Source organism: Onychostoma macrolepis, chromosome 25 (genome assembly GCF_012432095.1).
Source record: "Onychostoma macrolepis isolate SWU-2019 chromosome 25, ASM1243209v1, whole genome shotgun sequence".
NCBI classification, from domain to species: Eukaryota; Metazoa; Chordata; class Actinopteri; order Cypriniformes; family Cyprinidae; genus Onychostoma; species Onychostoma macrolepis.
In genome coordinates this window covers 15,196,989-15,216,734 of record NC_081179.1, presented here as the reverse complement: position 1 = coordinate 15,216,734, position 19,746 = coordinate 15,196,989, and the positions used below count along the sequence as shown (strand labels likewise).

At 32.7% G+C, this 19,746-nt stretch overlaps 1 protein-coding gene across 8 annotated transcripts in view; it reads left to right on the top strand.

The window, feature by feature from the left end:
• The window catches only part of cadps2 (Ca++-dependent secretion activator 2), a 167,886-nt gene that overhangs the window by 40,799 nt on the left and 107,341 nt on the right, over positions 1 to 19,746 (top strand). For all 8 annotated transcript variants that reach the window (XR_009269303.1, XM_058766608.1, XM_058766611.1 and 5 more), the window contains exon 3: positions 12,702 to 13,034. Coding sequence is in view for 7 of the 8 variants with exons in the window: in XM_058766608.1 (XP_058622591.1) it covers positions 12,702 to 13,034 (333 nt within the window). In the remaining variant the exon portion in view is untranslated. The remainder of the gene's footprint in view (positions 1 to 12,701; positions 13,035 to 19,746) is intronic.

Sequence of the window (19,746 nt, the reverse complement as noted above, 5' to 3'; positions counted from 1 at the left end):
TAACTAATGTTATCGTATTGAACCTTATTATTGATAGTGTAAAAAAGTGCCTAAACTATTAATAATCATGTACCTTTTGAGAATTTAAGGGATAGTTCGGCGAAAATGAAAATTTTGTCATTACACACCCTCATTTTGTTCCAAACCCATAAGACCTTTTCTCATTCTCAGAACACAAATTAAGATATTTTTGATGAAATCCGAGTGCTTTCTGACCCTGCATATACAGCAATGCAACTGACACATTCAAAGCCCAGAAAACGACATTAGGGATGTAACGATTAACCGTGAGACGGTTGAAAATCGATTCAAACATGTAACGATTCAAATCGTTTGAGATGCTAAACAAATCGGGATTCAATTAGGGGTTGGAATATGAATGCATGTCTGAGGGGAACTTACTGTCTTTAGAAAAGTGTAGATGGTTCTTTTTATCTGGCCTCTGTATAATGCATATTAAAGTTAATAAGTGCAGCGCTGCTTTGTTTTCAGCAGAAACCAAGGAAACGCTTTAAGCGCCACCTGCTGGCAGAGAGTGAATCTGCATCTCATTCAGCTAGTCTGCTGTTTCTGTTTCATGCAGATATTTTTAATGTATAGCTTCACAAAACTGAAGTCAAACCATTCTGTTTTTGCTTCAAATTTCAAAATTATACAATCTAATTTAGATTAAAAACTGCTCATGTTGCATGTATGCAGCATCTTTGTTTGGATTATGATTAAAATGCAGTGGTTGCCTCTAATTTTAAATGAAAAGAGCACAGAAAAAGCCTTATTTTGTTTATATGAAGAGATTTATTTTATTTGTGTTACTTATTTATTTGATTTGGGGCTTGTTTTAAAATTTCAATTTAGTTTTGTTATTTACATTTTACATTATATTTAAATTTTGTTATTTAGCAGACGCTTTTATCCAAAGCGACAAAACCAACAAAAGAGCAATAATATGCTAGTGCTATATTAGTATATTATTATAGTGTTATATTTCAATTTCACAAAGAAATGTGCAGCATTTTGTCCAAGCAATAATAAAAGGACACATTTAATTTATAATTTTGTCTTAAATCCAAAAGCCGTTTGTGTAAAACTGGCCCTACATCTACAAAATGATGAATAAAGAATGTGCATCATTGTGTTTTTGCTTTTTTCTGTTTTTATTCAATTTATGAAGATGATGTAAACCGAATCATTATATGTTCTATGTAATTATACAATAATATAACATTTTGTATATGTACAAAATTCCCAACTCGGAAACTCGGGGCTTAAAGAAAATTTTGACTTTCCCACTTGTAACAACGACTTTGTGGTGGCGTTCATGTGCGTTCAACTCGTAAATATGATCTGTCCAACATGACTTGAATGCACCATGTGGTTGATTTATCATCGCGTCTTGAGTTTTGCACCTCACATATTGACCAGTCCCTCTGCTTCTGACTTTTTCATCATTGACTTACAGGGTGTCTTGAGGAATCAACCAGGCTTTTCCTTTAAACACATTCCTAACACAATAGACGAGTCCTGGTATGTTTGTTTTGTTCCGAGTTATTTGTCCTTTAGCCAGGGCAGAATTATTTCTCTACACATTCAGCCTGAGGTTGTCGTGATCTGCAGTTTTTTTTTTTTTTTTGTTCCTTTGCTCCTCCACATTCTCCCTCTCCCTCTCCATCTCACATTTGTTTCTTACTCTTTTTCCCATGTGTTTACCACCCTGTGGTTCTCAATTGGATTACTGTTTGACAGCATTGCAAACAGAATAGCTGCAGGCGCCGACTTTGAAGCCTGTCAGAGCCATAAGTATAGGTTTTTGGCCCTCTTTCTTTCTCTCAGTCCCATTCTACATTTCCTTCTGATGCTCATTTGCACCGTTGCTCCGCTTTTTTCCTTCAAAACTAATGAAAAACTCCCTATATCCACTACTTTTCTGCCTTTTTCTTTTTGGTTCTAATTTCATACTTTACTTCATCAGTTTCTTTGCATTCAAAAGATTCTCCAGACAAAGTCAATAAACAACGTGATCTCATGATAATTCGTATGTATTTTACGTAAAATATGGTTCTGTTTACTTACACATTTACTTAGACATTTTCAGAAAAGTACAATACTTAAAAGTATAATATTGATGTATTGACGACACCTAAAATGCAGATTTACATATGAACTTTACAGGCTTTAATTTTATTATTATTGTATTCAATTGTCATATAAATGGCATTATGCTTCCAATTGCATTATTAAATTGTTTACTCATTAATATGAAATAACTTTTTGGCTGCCAACTTGTTTCGAAGATTACACAATGTTCAACGAGGCTACACTTTAAATCCTTAAAATGAATAACATTTCTGCAATCGTTTAACCATTAATTATCATGTAATATTTACTTTGTTTGCTGTGAGACACAAAAGGCGTTTTTCCGACATGCTGTGACTGACAATAGAACCATAAAATACACCAAAAATGCAAAATAATTACAAAAGGAATCAATTTTATTCGTGCACTGTTATCCAAATCTTCAGAATCCATATGACTGCGAGGAATAGAACCAAGCTCAAGCCTTTATTTTGCGATCTTCATCTCCGTCCTGAGCAGCGACCGTAAGCATCAATTCCCACGCTTATGCGCTCTTTAAATTAATTGCCACTTCAAGAAGCTTTACAACAGGTTTATGACATCTGACTGTCATGTTGTTTCTTTATTCTGTACAGAAATAATTGTTATGGTTAGTTTTATATTTTTTATATTCACTATAAAATGGGTAGGTTTAGGTTAAGGGGCCTAAAATTGCTTACCAATACATGCTTTGATATCAAAAAAATGCTTTGATACAAGTATCTTAATGATACAGAAGATTTGTAAATATTTTACGTTTTTTAGCCATTTTTTTTGTTTTTTTTAGCAATTTTTATGTTTTAAACGTTGAAATACATACAGATTGTAAATTTCTGCTTTAATAAAAACATACAATATTGCACGTTTTGTAAATGTTATGTACCTACGTATAAATAATGAGGCCAGGCTGCAATATACTGTTAGGTCTGATTAGTATTTTGGGGTTTGACTAGAGAGTATCCAATTATAGAGTTGACTCTGACTGGTCGTATGTCCAGACATGATCCTGTTCTGCTCATTACTTCCAGTCCCTTATTTCTCTGCTTTTTCTCATCGAAACTTTCCAGAGCGGTATTGTGTGTTGCCAAACTGTTTGTCATTAGGTCCCTTTCTGTTGCCAATGGAAACTTGCACCGTACGTCTTCGAAACTGCATCAACGGTGCACAAAATATCTCTTCCTCGGGTTTGAGGTGATTCCCCATCAGATTTTTTCTCAGAGAACGATTGAGGCTGGAAAAGAAGCACAGATTTCCATTCAGATGTGAATAATCGGACTGCCAGGAGCGAGTCCGAGGGCAGAGCTTGAGTTCACAGGAAACCCGATAAGAGGAAACGCTTGAGCGAATTTGTGAAAAGGGACAAACACAATAGAGATATAAATGGAGTAGGTTTTTCGCCATTGGGAGATGTGACTCAACATTTGTATTCATATAAATACACATGTAAGGGTATTGCTTATTGTTCAAGAGATCAAATAAGAGTACGAATCACTGCAGCTCGTGATGAGCGGCTCTGGAGCTATGAGCCATAGTTGTTGATCGAGTCACTCCATCTAGATTTCGAAAAAGGGGGTGAGAAAGCAAGAGAGAAGAAGATTTAAATGTTTTTAATGTTTCACGCCGCCCAGTGTGAAGAACAGTTATGTTTTATTCATGAGAAAGCGTATAATACGGTCTGCCGCACTCAGTCTTTCCCAGACCTTATGAGACTGCTTTATAAACAATCTTTAACTTTTGACTGTTGAAGGCTCTGGTATATCAGTAGTGAATCGCGGCCTCCAGGCTTAGTTTGGTTGGCTTAGCAATTGTTCAAATTTGATACCAAACAAACCGTTTTACCTCACCACACACTTTATACATTTGTGTTTTGGCATGAGTGTTGTGTTAGTCATCCATATCCTGTGTTACAGATCAAGACGTCTACATAAGCTCATTTTTAAAGTCTAGTGAGCTGCCTTGCTGTCTACTGCGTGTATAGATGAAGGAACCCGTAAATGGTTGATTTGGAACGTTACATTTAGGCGGCAAATTAAACTTAAATAGCACATAAATCAACATATTAGACTGATTTCTGAAGGATCATGTGACACTGAAGACTGGCGTAATGACTGCTGGAAAATACAGCTTTGCATCACAGGAATAAAATTATATTTTAAAATATATTAAAATGGAAATTATTTTTATTTTTTATTTTTTTTACCGCTTTACTGCTTATTGTATTTTTGATCAAATACAGTGCTCTCCACTAATATTGGCACACTTGGTAAATATGAGCAAAGGTGGCTGTGAAAATAAATCTGCATCGTTTATTTTTTTCTTTCATTTCAAAAATTCTAACCTATCATTGACGTAAAACAATTGAAAGTGGGGAGAAAATCTCATGATGAAATAAATGTTTTTCTCCAATGCATGCACTCTAAAAAACACTGGGTTAAAAACAATCCAATTTGGGTTGTTTTTAACCCAAGAGCTGGGTAAATATAGGACAGAACACATTTGGGGTTAATTTTACCAGCAAATTGGGATGTTTATTTTACCCATCATAATGGGTTGATTTAACCCAGCTAATGGGTTGGTTCATTTTTATTTTAATACTAGCTTATTTTTTACTTTATACATGAAATAATGTTTACAGATTAACTTAGATCCTCTAAACTTTTGTAAAATACGCCACAACCACTGGTTTGCATGATAACTTCCTTTATTTTCCTTTATTTCTCATTTCCAACATTGTTTGTATCGTTTTATGCAGGCTATACATATTGCCTATTTAAACTCGTTTAACAAACATTAGAAGTAAAAATGAAACATTAAACAGAAGTAATTCACGTGTAATCGACCACTCTCTGTTTTTCTGTTTCCACCATAGTGGCGCTGGTTCTCGTACCCGAGCTGGAGTCGTGTTCGTTGGGGAAGACCGCTGCCCTGCGTTTCCCTTTTAGCCGAAATATACTGCGACTGCCACCATAACCTGCCCACAAACAAACAGTAAACAGCTCTGAGGACATATTTTAACATCCAAAGTATTTGTATTCTGTATCTTTATAAATATAATCATTTATTTTATGCAAAGCATCAGGCTTTTCCATCACGCGAAAAGACTGACGCGAGCGATGGTGATTCACACCGTGAACCTGTATGTTGCTCTGCATAAAATTGAACGATATACAGAATAGTAATGATATTATATATAAAGTAAAATGTACACAAACCTGTATTTTACTGAAGAAATGCTTCAATTTGATGGCGCTTAGAACTGCTCTCTCCAGAAGACAACGCAAAATCCCCACGATAAATAACTCAACCGCTGGATAACGTCTGACCCAGGATCTGAGTAATACAAAAACTACCCAAACATTGAAAAAATAAAAAAAAATCAACCCAGCATTTTACATTTGGAGTAAAAAATAACCCGGGATTTTTTAGAGTGTGTTGGCCACAATTAGGGCACCCCTAGAAATTCTTATGAGTAAAATATCTCTTAAGTATATTACATTCATATTTAAATTTTCAACTACACCAGGGTGACTAGGAGCATGAAATTGTCCAGCCATGACTTGCTGTTCCACAGGATTATAAATATGAGGAACACAAAGGCCAAATTCCCTAAAATAAACAATAAAGTTCTGATGTCCAGAACAAGATTGATGAGCTTCACAAAATAGAAAGTGGCTGTAAGAAAAGAGCTAAACCACTGAAAATCCCCATTTCCATAATTAGTGCAATAATTAAGAGAGTTACAATCAACTAAAGATGTTTCAAATCTGCCTGGAAGAGGATGTGTGTCTATATCGTCCTAATGCACGGTGAGGAGGAGAGTTTGAGTGGCCAAAGACTCTCCAAGGATCATAGCTGGAGAATTGCAGAGATTAGTTGAATATTGGGGTCAGAAAGCCTAAAAAAAAAAATCAAACAGCACCTACATCACCACATATTGTTCAGGAGGGTTTCAAGAAAAATTCTCTTAGCTCATCCAAAAACAAACTCCAGCATATTCAGTTGTCAGACACAACTGGAACTTCTGGCTACTATGGTCAGATGAAACTTAAAAAAGAGCTTTTTGGCAGCAAAGCCACCAGATGAGTTTAGTACAAACAGGGATAAAAAGTACCCCATGTCCACGGTTAAATATACTGCTGCATCTTTAATATTGTGGGGGTCCTGTTTTTCTGCCGGAGGTCCTGGACATCTTGTTTAGATGCATGGCATCATGGATTCTATCAAATACCAACAGATAAAAAATCAAAACCTGACTGCCTCTGTTAGAAATCTTATAATGGGCCGTGTTTGGATCTTCCAGACAATAATAATAAAACACACACACACACAAATCAACACAAAAATGGGTCACTGAGCACAAAATGAAGCTTTTGCCATGGCTGTCCCAGTCCTCTGACCTGAACCCTATAGAAAATGAGTGGGGTGAACTGAAGAGAAGAAGCACCAGCATGGAGCTGTGAATCTGAAGGATCTGGAGAGATTCTGTATGAAGGAATGGTTTAAATAAGTAATTTTAAGTAAATAAATTTTATCACAAATGAATTATATTAACTATTATGAACTAAGTCATTTGTTTCTTTATTTTCCTCATTACATTTATTTAATTAATTAATTAATTAATTAATCTATCTATATATTTATTTTTAATTTTTGAAGGTTTGGTCCGCCGTACTAAAGGACTTTTAAGTCCCCTTGCTTCATTATAACAGCAAGAATGATATCCATTAAATTCAGTTATTTAAAAAAATCTGTTTAAAAAATCAGCCCTAAAAATGACCATGATGCTTTCTATGTAGATAACACTCTAGGTTTTGGAACTAAGCAATAATGTGAGAATAAACATAAGGTGTTAGAAACACACCTACAAATAAATATTAATATAACGCCTGTTAAATCACCTCTCAAAAATAAAAATGTTTGTCATCGCTAAACCTTTTCTGTTAATTAATCATCACCCTCCAGATTTATGTCTCTCACATGCTCCTAATCTCTCCCTCCTTGTGTTTATTTTAGACACACCGCCCCCTATGAAGTCAAATACACCAATATAATCTCCCAGTCTTCCTTCATAACCTGCTCCTACTATTTGCATGGCAGCTTGACCGTGATTCTTGCGCTGATCTGCAATCTTTCTTACAATGTTCTCCCTCATTCTTCTGCCAGGATTAATTCCTCATATTAGCTTTAATTACACAAATGGCTCTGTATCTCATTAATCTCTTCACTGCAGACGGAGCACAGCTCTGCACACTGTTGGTTATAAATAATTGAATGAGATTTTAAACCACCAATTAAGTCAAGCAGCAGGGAGAGAGGAAATCCCTTGGTGGCCAATTCATTACTAATAATGTTTGACATTTTCACCACCATAAAATGGAGGCATTGGACACCATTGTGTAGTTGCAACTGTCTGTAGAGGCATATATTATATAAGCACTCTCAGTCTACTGTACAAATAATACAGGTGGTACAGGTTGGACAGCTGCATATGAGGGGGGTAAGGAAATAAAAACATTGAGTCTGAAACATTGAGTTTATTGTCTGGATTTAATGCATTTAAAGTAGCACTCAGTCCTTTTTAGGTTTAGCCTGTCAGTCAACATGAATTTAGCATTTATTTCCCCTGCAAAACAGTGAATAGGAAATTTATTGTAACTTATACTGAAGCTAGGGGACTTGAAAGGCCTTGGGTTTCTTATTGTTTTAATAAAACAGTTACATGCTTTAATATTATAAACATATATTTATTTAAATATTCAAGTCAAATATAAAAAAGAATAAATAGTGAAATTAATTAAAAAAAGGATTCTTATGCAGATTTTTCATGCCCATAAAGGATTCATAATAAAAATGAATCTTTTTGGAAATAGCCAAATAATTAGCCATATATAAAATGGTTTATTTAATTCACCTTTTAAAATGTTATTAATGTAACAATAAATAGTAAATCACTCAACAAACTGAAGTAAATGGATAAATCCAAGCATTTGCCAAAAAAAAAGAAAAGAATTTGGCATATATACTTTATTTATTTTTGTTTTTAAATTAATATTAATATTTAGTATTTTTAATTTTATAAATGTAAGTTTCATTATGGTGTGTATTCCTTTTTTGTACCTTTTATCCACATTTAAAACATGAATTAAATAGATTATTTATTTTAATATTTACTATTACATTTAGCTACTGTGGTGTTTTAGTGCCACATTAAAAAAAAAAAAAAAATCTAAGATTACGAGATTAAGGTCGTATAATTAAAAAAAAAAATACTAGAATAAATTTAAAATATTTTGAGAATAGTCTAAATATTTTGAGAATAAAGTCAAAATATTTCGACTTTATTTTTTTTAATATTTCGACTTTATTCTCGTAATTTCGACTTTCTCAAAACATTTTGACTTTCTCATAATTTTGATTTTGTTCTTGAAACATTTCGACTTTTATTCTTGTAGTTTCAACTTTATTCTCAAAATATTTCTACTTTATTCTCGTATTGCTATGACTATTCTCATAATTTTGACTTTTTTCTGAAAACATTGACTTTAATCTCATAATTTTAGATTTATTTTATTTTTTAATGTGGCACTAAAACGCCGTCATATTTAGCTGATTAGAAAATCTGCTATTTATTTGTAAAATTAACATGTAGTTTAATTATTTACATTTTTATATTTGAATGAATAATTTCATTAATTTTCTGCCTATTCCTTCTGCTGATTCCTCAGTATGGTGCCTCACATTAAACGAAGATTGTGACTGACATCGTAACTTAATATATTATGTAGGGTAAACATACCTATTAAGCACACTTCCATATTTGAGATCAGATTATAATAAGAAAAAATAATTTATTATCCATCTTGATATCTTAACCAATTGATATGTTTGTTACTATATACCTCCTATAATTTCAAGTCAATCAGATCATTGCACACCGAGATATGAGTCTCTCCATGTGTTCACACTGTCTGGCGGCCATTTTGAAAGCTGTCTAAAAACTTTCACCAAAAGAGGAGCTCCTTATATGTGCGTTTTTTTAGGTGTTTAAGACTTTATTTTGGGTAAATTTCACTACTTGTTGTAAAATTAAGAGATTAATGTTCAGACTTTTGCATATTATAACCTGCAATTTAGATGTGGGAAATAATTACATTAGATCCAAAAGATAGTTTTAGCAACACAGCGCAGATGCTGCAGAACACAGTTAGCTGACTAGCTGTATAAAATTGTGTGCTACGCTAATATATTACTTCACAGGCATTACTGGCTTGTACTTTTACATCCATAATATTATAAATTGACAGTTTATTGCTGGTCTGTCATCTCACAGTGCTGTAATTTTTAAAGATTTCATATTATTTTAAGCTGAGCTGGGTACACGACTATGAAAATCACACAGCTTCAGTGTGACATCAATAAGAAAAAATATGATTTAATAGATATTGTTAATAATAGTTGTTCATATTAAAATATGTATGAACTTAATACATGACCTAGACTATTTATTTAGCAAAATCCTGTCATTTTAATAAATATTACATGAAATGTATTAAAAAATGTTGCTGCTCCAATTAAGCTCAGTGTGCTCTCTTTAACCTCTTCCACATTGAACGTCTGTAAATACTTCATAAACAGACTTTAAATATTAACTGATGGTTGTCACTTTAAGTTAAGTTAATTGATTTTCTATGGATTCTGTCAACTCAAATCTACAGACTGGCTCTGATCTTTGGTAACTAGCATCAACTTCTCCAGACTGTAAATCTGTGGAAAATCAGGGCAAAAATCATGTTAAGAGACTATAGATAAGCTGACATCCACTTAACAAGAGGTTTCATAATGAGGCTAGTTTCTGTGTTCATCCCCATGAATTAAATGTTTTATTGCTTTGTTTTATTTGATTTTTGAATGTGTTACTTAGCTGAACGTGGACTAGTATAGATGTTGCAATAAAATAAAATAAAAATTAAATTAAATGTTTTTGTGTGAGAGATTAATATTTGATTTTAACATAACTTTCTGTACTGAAACCAATATCTTGTGCACTAAAAGTGTCTCAGTGTAGATTTTGGTGAGCTTAATAGGTACGTTTACCCTATTTTATCACAACTGGAACTCTGTATTGGCCAATCATAAGCCAGAACTAGAACTTTCCGCATTTCTAGAGAATCAACACTGAAACATATGTAAAATAATATGTAGTGCCCATAATATGTAGGAAACTAGTACAGTACATACTGTCTGTTTCTCTTTGATTACTTTTATATAAAAAATAAAAAGAGAAAAGTGAATGCAGGATAATTACATAAATGAAAACATACTGTAACTGGACTCTCATCACGATGGCTTTATAATTATTACGTCTTTTTCTAGCTGTATCAGAATAATTTTCCTGAATTCAGTTTTTGACTGCTTCAGAGAAAACGAGCAGGCCTGTGTCCTCTCAGCATGACCGCCTGTCTGTCACTTCACCTGCATGTCCTTTTTTGAGGCAGGAGGAAACTATTCATTTTCTCTACGGGAAAGTATGCCACTTATTCACTGACTCATTCGAGTACTAAGTAGCACTGCAAGATATCCAATATCATTGTTTTTGCCACCGTTTGAATGGGCTTTTAATGGAACCAGTGAACTGTTCATGGACAAACAAGTAGGTACGTTTTGAATTTCCAAGAATGAATTTCAAGACTTTTCTCTGTATTGTATTTACCAAGCTGAGTTGTATATCTTTTTATTGCATGTATCCAGTTTGTATTTCGGTTTCACTTACGTCGAATGGAGCTTTTATGTTTAAAATTGTGTTTTAAAATGAACACATTCCTCAAATCTGAAAGAAAAATAAAATTTTTCTAGTCTCTACAGGTGTCCAAGTAAAAGCAATTTGAGTGGAGTTTCCCTCTATGAGAACTGCCTCCTGTTGCACGCCGATCTCTGTCGTCTTACCCGATCACGGCGGTTTCGACACAGATATATTCCCCCGCCTCCTTGAGACGAGGCAGCTGAAGTGTCTTTGTTCTGCTCCATTACTCGCGGTTAGGAGCTGCGATTCGTCTCCATCTGCCGCTTCTGTCGCACCTCACCAGCTTCGGTTTCCCCCAGACACGGTCACCAAATATAAAAAAATGAAATTACTGAAAAGTGGTGAAGTGTTTTCATGGTCTTCTGTGCAGATTTGCCACTCTCTCAGTGGGGCATTTCCTCTCTCTTATGAATCATTGTGTTTTCTAAAACTGCGCTGCTTAGCCGCTTTGAGGATTTAATTGAATTTTGGCTTATGTCAATTCGTTCCTTGTGTATCTTTGGCTTGTAATGATGAATGGATGGAAGCACTTTTTGAGAGAGAGAGAGAGAGACCCCATTTGTGAAGTAATTCTGTCCTTAAAAAGACTCCAAATTTGTGCAAAACAAGAACAGAGAGCTGTATTAAATGTGTTGTAAATGATGTTAGCCGTCCATGACCCATCTTTACAAAACCCTTCATTCAAAGATACTGTTGAGATTGTGACAATGAGAGTGTCTGCGATTTAAAATAAAATAAAATAAAATCTAGAGTAGAAGGCATGTGCCAAGTTTTTAGAAATGTGTTCGTATTAGTTTCATATGCTTTGAAAGCTTTTTTCTTTGTTTTTTTTTTTTACCATTTTAGACTTTAAATTTGAAAGGTTAATAAAATGTCATGTGGTGTAACCATTCATTAAAAAGTAAAAAAAAAAAAAAAAAATCTTACAATGAATACAATGCTACTCATCTCAATATTTTTTCAGAATTATCATATATTTTAATTGACTTATTGACCTTAAAATATTGACCAGTCATTACTAAGAAATAATAATAATAATATAAAAGTCAGACTACTCAATGTTAAGGTTTTCTTTAAAAAAAAAAAATCTTTTTCTTTATGATAACAAGACAATTGCATCACCCTGCATCATTTTAATTTTTTTTTTACTTTATGCCTCAGAGATATTACAAATATCAGGAGCCTTATCAATCCGTCCATTGATCCATCCAAAATTATCATAAATTTTAAGAGACTTATTGATCTTGACATATTGTCCAGTCATTACTAAGAAATAATAATAAAAATAATAATAAAAAAGTCAAACTACTCAAATTTAAGGTTTTCTTTAAATAAATAAAAAATCTGTTTTTAATCTGTTTTTTTTTTTTTTTTAATCTTTCTTTTACTTTATGATAGCAGGACAGTTGTATAACCCTTTTTATATGTCAAAAAGAAAAAGAAAAGATACCAAAAATGCACTGCATTGCTTTTATTTTTTTCATTTTCATTGCTTATTTTTTGGTCACCACTTGAATTGAAATTTTAATGGAACCAGGGAACTATTAAATACTCAAGGAAATTTCAAGCATTTTCTTTGATGTCTTTCTTGTATTTACCAAGTATCCAACTATCAATTCAGAAATTAAAAACACTTTCTTCATATAAAAGATGTTCAAGTGCATTCATATTATGTATAAACTGAACTTCTAATGTAATGAGTAAAAAATAATAAAAATAAAAAATAAAACTTTCTTGTGTTCATAATAGTGTACTGATGGATTGACCCTGTCACTGTTTCTTCCATCAGGGCTTCTTGAAGAGCGAGCGAGTGGCGCGCATGGTACAGAGTGGAGGCTGTTCTGCCAGTGACTTCCGTGAGATCTTCAAGAAGAACATCGAGCGTCGTGTGCGCAGCCTGCCCGAGATCGATGGCCTGAGCAAAGAGACTGTCCTCAGCTCCTGGATCACTAAATACGATGCCATCTACAAAGGAGAAGAGGACCAGCGGCGGCCGCAGGGACGCATGCCCTTCAGCGCTGTATCCGAACTCATCCTCAGCAAAGAACAGCTGTATGAGATGTTCCAGCAGATCCTGGGAATCAAGAAATTTGAACATCAGCTGCTCTACAATGCCCTGCAGGTCAGTGCTAGCTAAGTTTTAAGGGTTTTTTCTGATGCTATAATGTAGGACTGCGTGAGTAATCGAAATAAAACTGAAGGCTGCATCCAAAATCATATTCTTACCTACTATATAGTAGGCGAAAAACAGTATGTGACAAAAGAAGTATGTCCGAATTCATAGTACTCATAAAAGAGTAGGCAAAAAGTATGTGGATGACTTACTACTTCCGGCAAGATTCTGAAGTGTGCATATGATGGTAATCCACGGGAGAGGATTTATGAATGGCAGTGACGCGATGCCGGTCACATGACGACAAAATGGTGAATGTAGTTCGTCCAGATTATATTCATACTACACATACATATATACTATATAGAACATACTCTTTGTGGTCACAAAGTAATTACTTATTAAAAAAAATAACCTACTCAACAGAGTATGCAATTTTGGACGCAGCCAAAATCACAATATGGTACAGTGTGTTTTTTTCCCCCATTAAATAAATATGCAGGTATGCACTGCGTGTTTCAGAGTGTAGCGTGGCACTGTGTTTTTACACATGAGCAGCTCATTATCCACCAGTTTTCAGCATCTCAGAGTGGCTCAGTTCACAACAAATGCTGTTCCACAACTCCATCTCTGTATCTTTGACGACGAGTGCTTGTCAGGATCAACTAAACGCTGAATTTTCGAAAGTATGTGAAATATTTAAAGTTCGCTGCTTAGAATCTTTAAAATACGTCAGAGAGTTTTACACACTGGTCTGTTATTATGGCGACATTTCCACGCTCCGAAATGTGACGCTGAACGAAAAGAACTGTGATTGGTTGTTTGACATGCCTTGGCCAATGAAAGCTGCCATCTATTCCAGACCTTCAGCCGTCAGTCTGAAGGTCTGGCTACGTGAGACTATACTTGTAATGAGAAGTGCTTATTAACAGAAGAATGAGAAGCTTTAAGGTTTCCTTGTGATTTTACACCAGAAAAAAAGCTTGGCATTTAAAAATAAAGAGAGGCATAAATATTAGTATTGTAATTTTACAGTTGCAATGTGTATTATTATTATTATTATTAATAATTATTATTATTATTATTATGTAATTTTCTTAAAGACTAGATATTTTATTTAACAGTGAAATATTTCAATAGTAACATTTCTTGGTAACACTTTACAATAAGGTTCATTAGTTAACATTAGTTAACAACATTAGTAAACATGAACTAAGAATGAACAATACTTCTACAGCATTTATTAATCTTAGTTAATGTTAATTTCATCATTTACTAATGCATTATTAAAATCACAAATTGTGTTTGTTAACATTAGTTAATGCACTGTGAACTAACATGAATAAACAATGAACAACAGTATTTTCATTAACTAACATTAACAAAGAATAATAAATAGTGTAATAAATGCATTGTTCATTGTTTGTTCATGTTAGTTAATACATTAACTAATGTTAATAAATGACACCTTATTGTAAAGTGTTACCCCATTTCTTTTCTTTGTTAATTTTTAAAATAATTTATTTAATAATAATAATCATCATCATTATTATTATAATTATTATTATTAATAGCAGTATTTATATCATCACAGAATTTTGACCAAATTGTGCAGCCTTACAAATAAGTGGAGCAAACTTGTTTTTTTTTTATAATTTTTTTTTTATAGTCATTATTTAAAATTAATTAATTCATTTTTTTACTCATTTATTTATTAATTTATAAGAAATATTGCAATTAGATTTTTTTTTTAATGTAGTATAATGGGAAGGGATGGTTCATTTGGACCACCTCTATATTTATATTTAATTTCTAGAGAATGTTTGTTTTTTGTGAATTGCACTGAGACCATGTATGCCGGAGTTTTATCTCTGGTTTTGAGAGATACCAAATGTCTGGGGGTTTGGCCATGACCGCTTCATCTCTGTGGCTTTTAACAATGGCTGTTACTAAAATTCTAAACGCCTTTGATTAATATTATTCTATTCAGTTGTGTTTGATTTTCACAATCCTTAATGTCCCAGGAAAGATTTTAAAAGCAGCGTATGATTTTCTTTCATAAACACATTGATTTTTCAGTGTTTTCTGACATTTAGACATGTGTTGTCTCAGAACAGTTGCCCCAAAAAACCCAGGATGTTCTCAGAGGGACATTTACAGACAAAAAATGAATTGCCGGGTCCCAGATTCCTTTCGCAGATGATTTGGATGAGTGCTCTTGGTCCCAAAACGTTTTAGTCCCAGAAGACCTTCTTCAGTCATGCATTTGAAAAAGGTCCTAAACGTTTCTGTGTTTTTTGTACAGGTACTTTAATTTGCACATATTTGTATCTAAGAGAAACTTTTCTCTGTGTATTATCTTTTTTTCTATAAATGGTGAGTTGAGCTGCAGTTTTTCTATTTTTAATTGCATTAACTTTTGCAAGCACATCATACATAATTAATTTAAAGTGCAAGATCTTTATTGAATAAAAGAACAGTTTTGAGGAAAATCAGTAACACTTTACAATAAGGTTCATTAGTTAAACATTAGTTAATGTATTAACTAACATGAACTAACCATGAGCAATACATTTGTTACTGGATTTACTAATCTTCGCTAACGTTGGTTAATAAAAATACAGATGTTCATTGTTAGTTCACAGTGCATTACCTAATGTTAACAAGATTTTAATAATGTATTAGTAAATGTTGAAATTGACATTAACAAAGATTAATAAACGCTGTATAAGTGCAGTTCATTATTAGTTCATGTTAACTAATGTAGTTAACTAATGAACCTTATTGTAAAGTGTTACCGGAAAATCTGTACAATTCTGCAGAACTACAGTACTTTAATTCCCCAAAAATAATGAAAAAGGAATGAAAAAAGTATAAAACAAACAAACTATAGTGACATTCATTAAAAACAATATTTCTTATAAACGCCAAGCCTTAAATTTATGTAAAGTGATATCGCCATGTGGGATATTCGCTATACAAATGAACTTGAGCTCATGTACTTCTCTCATTCAGCATAAATCGGAATGTCACTTTGGTATATAAGTCACAACACTTCTCAAATGATGAAAAAGTGACTTACATTCAAGAAAATGTGGTACTTTGTATAAATTTGTAAGAATTTGCTCAAAACTACATACTAATTGCCTCTGCATTTTGTATGCCACAAGTCACTTATGATATTTCTCAACTTAATGGCTTCCAAATGACAAACAACCCAGGGCTTTTCTTTTGGAATTTAATGAGACTTTTTACAATTAAATGTTGTGTTGAGTGTTTCTCCTAATCACGGTTAGAAGTTTAGTGCCTTTAATCCTTTGCCCTTTACCGTAATCACCTGAGCACAGGTGGCTTTAGCCCATCATCAGACGCTTTGAAGACATCGCAGAAAGGTCAGGGGTTGATGGGAAATTGGCCAGCTGGCTTGCCCTCGTGTTATCTGTCACTAGCCTTTCCCCAGGGGACAGGAGGAGTGAAAGAGATGTGGTGGGTGGTCTTCACGGACGGCCCTTTTCATCGTTATTGCCGTTAGCAGATTAGTGCAATTAGGCGGCTTGAGCCCGACATTAATTGGCGCATTTGGCATCTAACTGAGATCTTATGGTGGAGTAAAAGCAGGGAACTGAATGTTGTCTTCAGATTATCCTCATGTCCTTGTAAAGTTTTTTTTTAAATTTTTATAAGTATTTATTTACTTTTTATAGGTTTGTAGCAACTCATAATGTAATAACTGCACATAATGTAAAAACGGCACATAATGTAATAAGTATTACATTATTATTGTAAAAAAAAAATTCATAATGTAATAATTTTCTCAAAATGTAATACAATCTTGAGCTCATAATGTAATAACAATTATTACATTTTGAGAAATTTATTACATTATAAACTCACCAAAAATATTGTCAAATGTCATAATTGTAATAGGCTTTTTAAAAATAAAAACTTCAGTGCTTCCAAAATTACATTGTACTGTACGTTTCAACAACCATTGCTCGATTTCCATGCCCTTTTACATTGCTAAACCAAAGGGTAGAGCACAGTACCAACTACAGTATGGATGCTCTCATGGCTCTCATTGTTTTTATTCAAGTATCAAAATATTATTATAATATGAATTATAAATGAGTATAATCGGTGTAGGTATAATAAGAAGACTTGTTAAATATAATTATAATAAACAGCTACAGTAATAGTATTATTGTGAAGAATAAGCCAAAGACAAGTTTCTTTTTGTGTAATGTGAAGCAAGGCCGTTGGTTTGATTTTGACATTGGTGGGGAAATAAAGTATAAGCAGCCCAGTACTTCCAAACTTCTAAAATATATATTTCCATTTAGAAATAATTTGTGTGTATGTGTATACTCAAACAAAATTCATTCTAAAAGGACATACAGTACATATTTCTTTTTAGAATTAATATGTGCATGAAAAGACTGAGCAAATATGTTCACATCTGAGATTCATTTTAGCATTTATATAACTAAACTACAGCTAAACTTTAGTGAGGGGACATTGTTCCTCTTAGCATCATGAAAAAAAAAAAAAAAAAAACTTTTATTAAAAGTTCAGTTTTAGTTTAGCTCCCTAAACTGGGTGTGACACGATGCTTTCCGTATAGATTTAATATGGAATGTTACTTAAATATGGGAGCAGTTCACTGTAAAAAAAAAAAAGAAAAAAGGTTGAGCCAACTTAAGATTTTCAGGCAACCAGCTTCAGCAGATTTTTGAGTTTGCTCAACTTATTTTTGTGGGAGATTTTTGTTGTATAAACTTAAAACGACAAGTTGAGAAAACTCAAAAATCTGCTGAAGCTGGTTGCCTTAAAATTTTAAGTTGGCTCAACTTCTTTTTTTTTTACAGTGTTGGAAATCCTACTTTGCATGTTTTAAACACTTACAGTAGATTATGCTCTTACTTTGGCCATGCATTAAATGCACTCCCGTGAACGAGCGCAGTTTTCTGACATATTTACATTAACTTCTGATGACAACGACAGTGGTTACATATAAATATATTTTAATTGTTTGATCAAAATTAAGGCATTGAAGGCATGTTCATTTTTATGAACAAATTTGAAAATAATGTAGTGGATTGCATTATCTGCCTCAGGCAACAGCAGCACGGAGCACGAGTTAAATGAATATTTATTCTCAATACATTTCACAATATAGCCTAATAAGCCTAATTTTCTTTTAATGTTATAGCTTATTTTACATAAAACTATTATTATGCTTTGTGGTCAAATTTATTATACTGAAAGATAATTATAATATTGTAAACATTAATTTAAATTATGTGCTGGTTTTACCTTATGAACTGTGATTACATGGTAAGTTGCCACAGTGTGTTCATATTGTACTAAATTTCTCATACAATAACCTATTACATTATGTGAAAAATTATTACATTTAAAAATTATTATTACATTATGAGCTCAAGATTTTATTACGTTTTGAGAAAATTATTAAATTATGAACATTTTATTACAATAATAATGTAATACTTATTATATTATGTGCAGTTATTACATTATGAGTTGCTACATTTATTTATTTATTTGTCATTAGATATTTTTAAATGGTCCTTTGGTGTAAGTGACTTGAAATGGCCATAATAATTTTGTTATTATTCCTGAGATCATAAGGTTGGGTAAAAGCAGGGGATATCAGATTACACTTAATATGTCCTCAACAAATTGTCTTCATGTCATCATAAAGTTAATTATTTTAAGAAAAAATAATTCTATTAAAATATTAATACATATTAACTAATATATATCACGATTTTGGGTTTAAATTTAATTGTTTTAATCTTTTTTTTAATGGTCTTGTGGTGTAACAAATGACTTTAAAAGTGTGGTCTTGTGTGATTTTATGGTTGGGTAAATTATCTTCATGTCCTTGTTAAGTTATTTATTTAGTTTGTTTATTTATTGATTTTTAATGTACTTATGTTTTTTTTTTTTTTTTGGATTTATAATTTTGTTCATTTATTTATTTTCATTAATTTGTTCATTTGCTGTTATCATGTTCTTTTACAACACACTATCGATTCCCCTAAATCTTCGATACAACTCATAATACAAATAATTCCATCTCTCATTTTGTAAAAACAAGCAAAAATCACATTTAGAGTAACATACTTACAATGGAAGTCTATGGGACAAGTGTCCTGAAATGTTTCAAACCTGAAATATGCAGTGCATGCTTTATTTATGCACTTATGTTAATTGCTGCATATAAAAATGTTTTATTTGAGCTGCAAAATCTTTGTCTTGATTTTAGTGATAGGACTACAGTTGTAGGCAGATGAACTCACAAATATAATTAGACAAGCTTAGAAAGCAATTCTGTCACACTGGTCTCATTTTAACACATGTAATGTTAAAGTATTGAGGCAATAGTATCAAAACAGTGCATATTTTAATGTGGTTGAATTAGACCTCCATTGAACAATTTTGCTTGCTTCTACAAACTGAGGGATGAGTTGAACTTATTTTCTGTAGTAATCAGCAACAGCAACGTTTCTTAAAATAAAGAAAAGTGAGATTTTTTTCTTTTGGTTTAATGCGAAGTTCATTTGTTCTTGTTCAGGCTTCATTTCATCTGCATATGTCAGATCTGTTGCCATTAAGCACAACATTGCTTCTTAACTGCAGAAGGCGGCATGTTGTTTTCTGAAGACTTAAATCTTTTGTATTACAGTTTTCAGAAGAA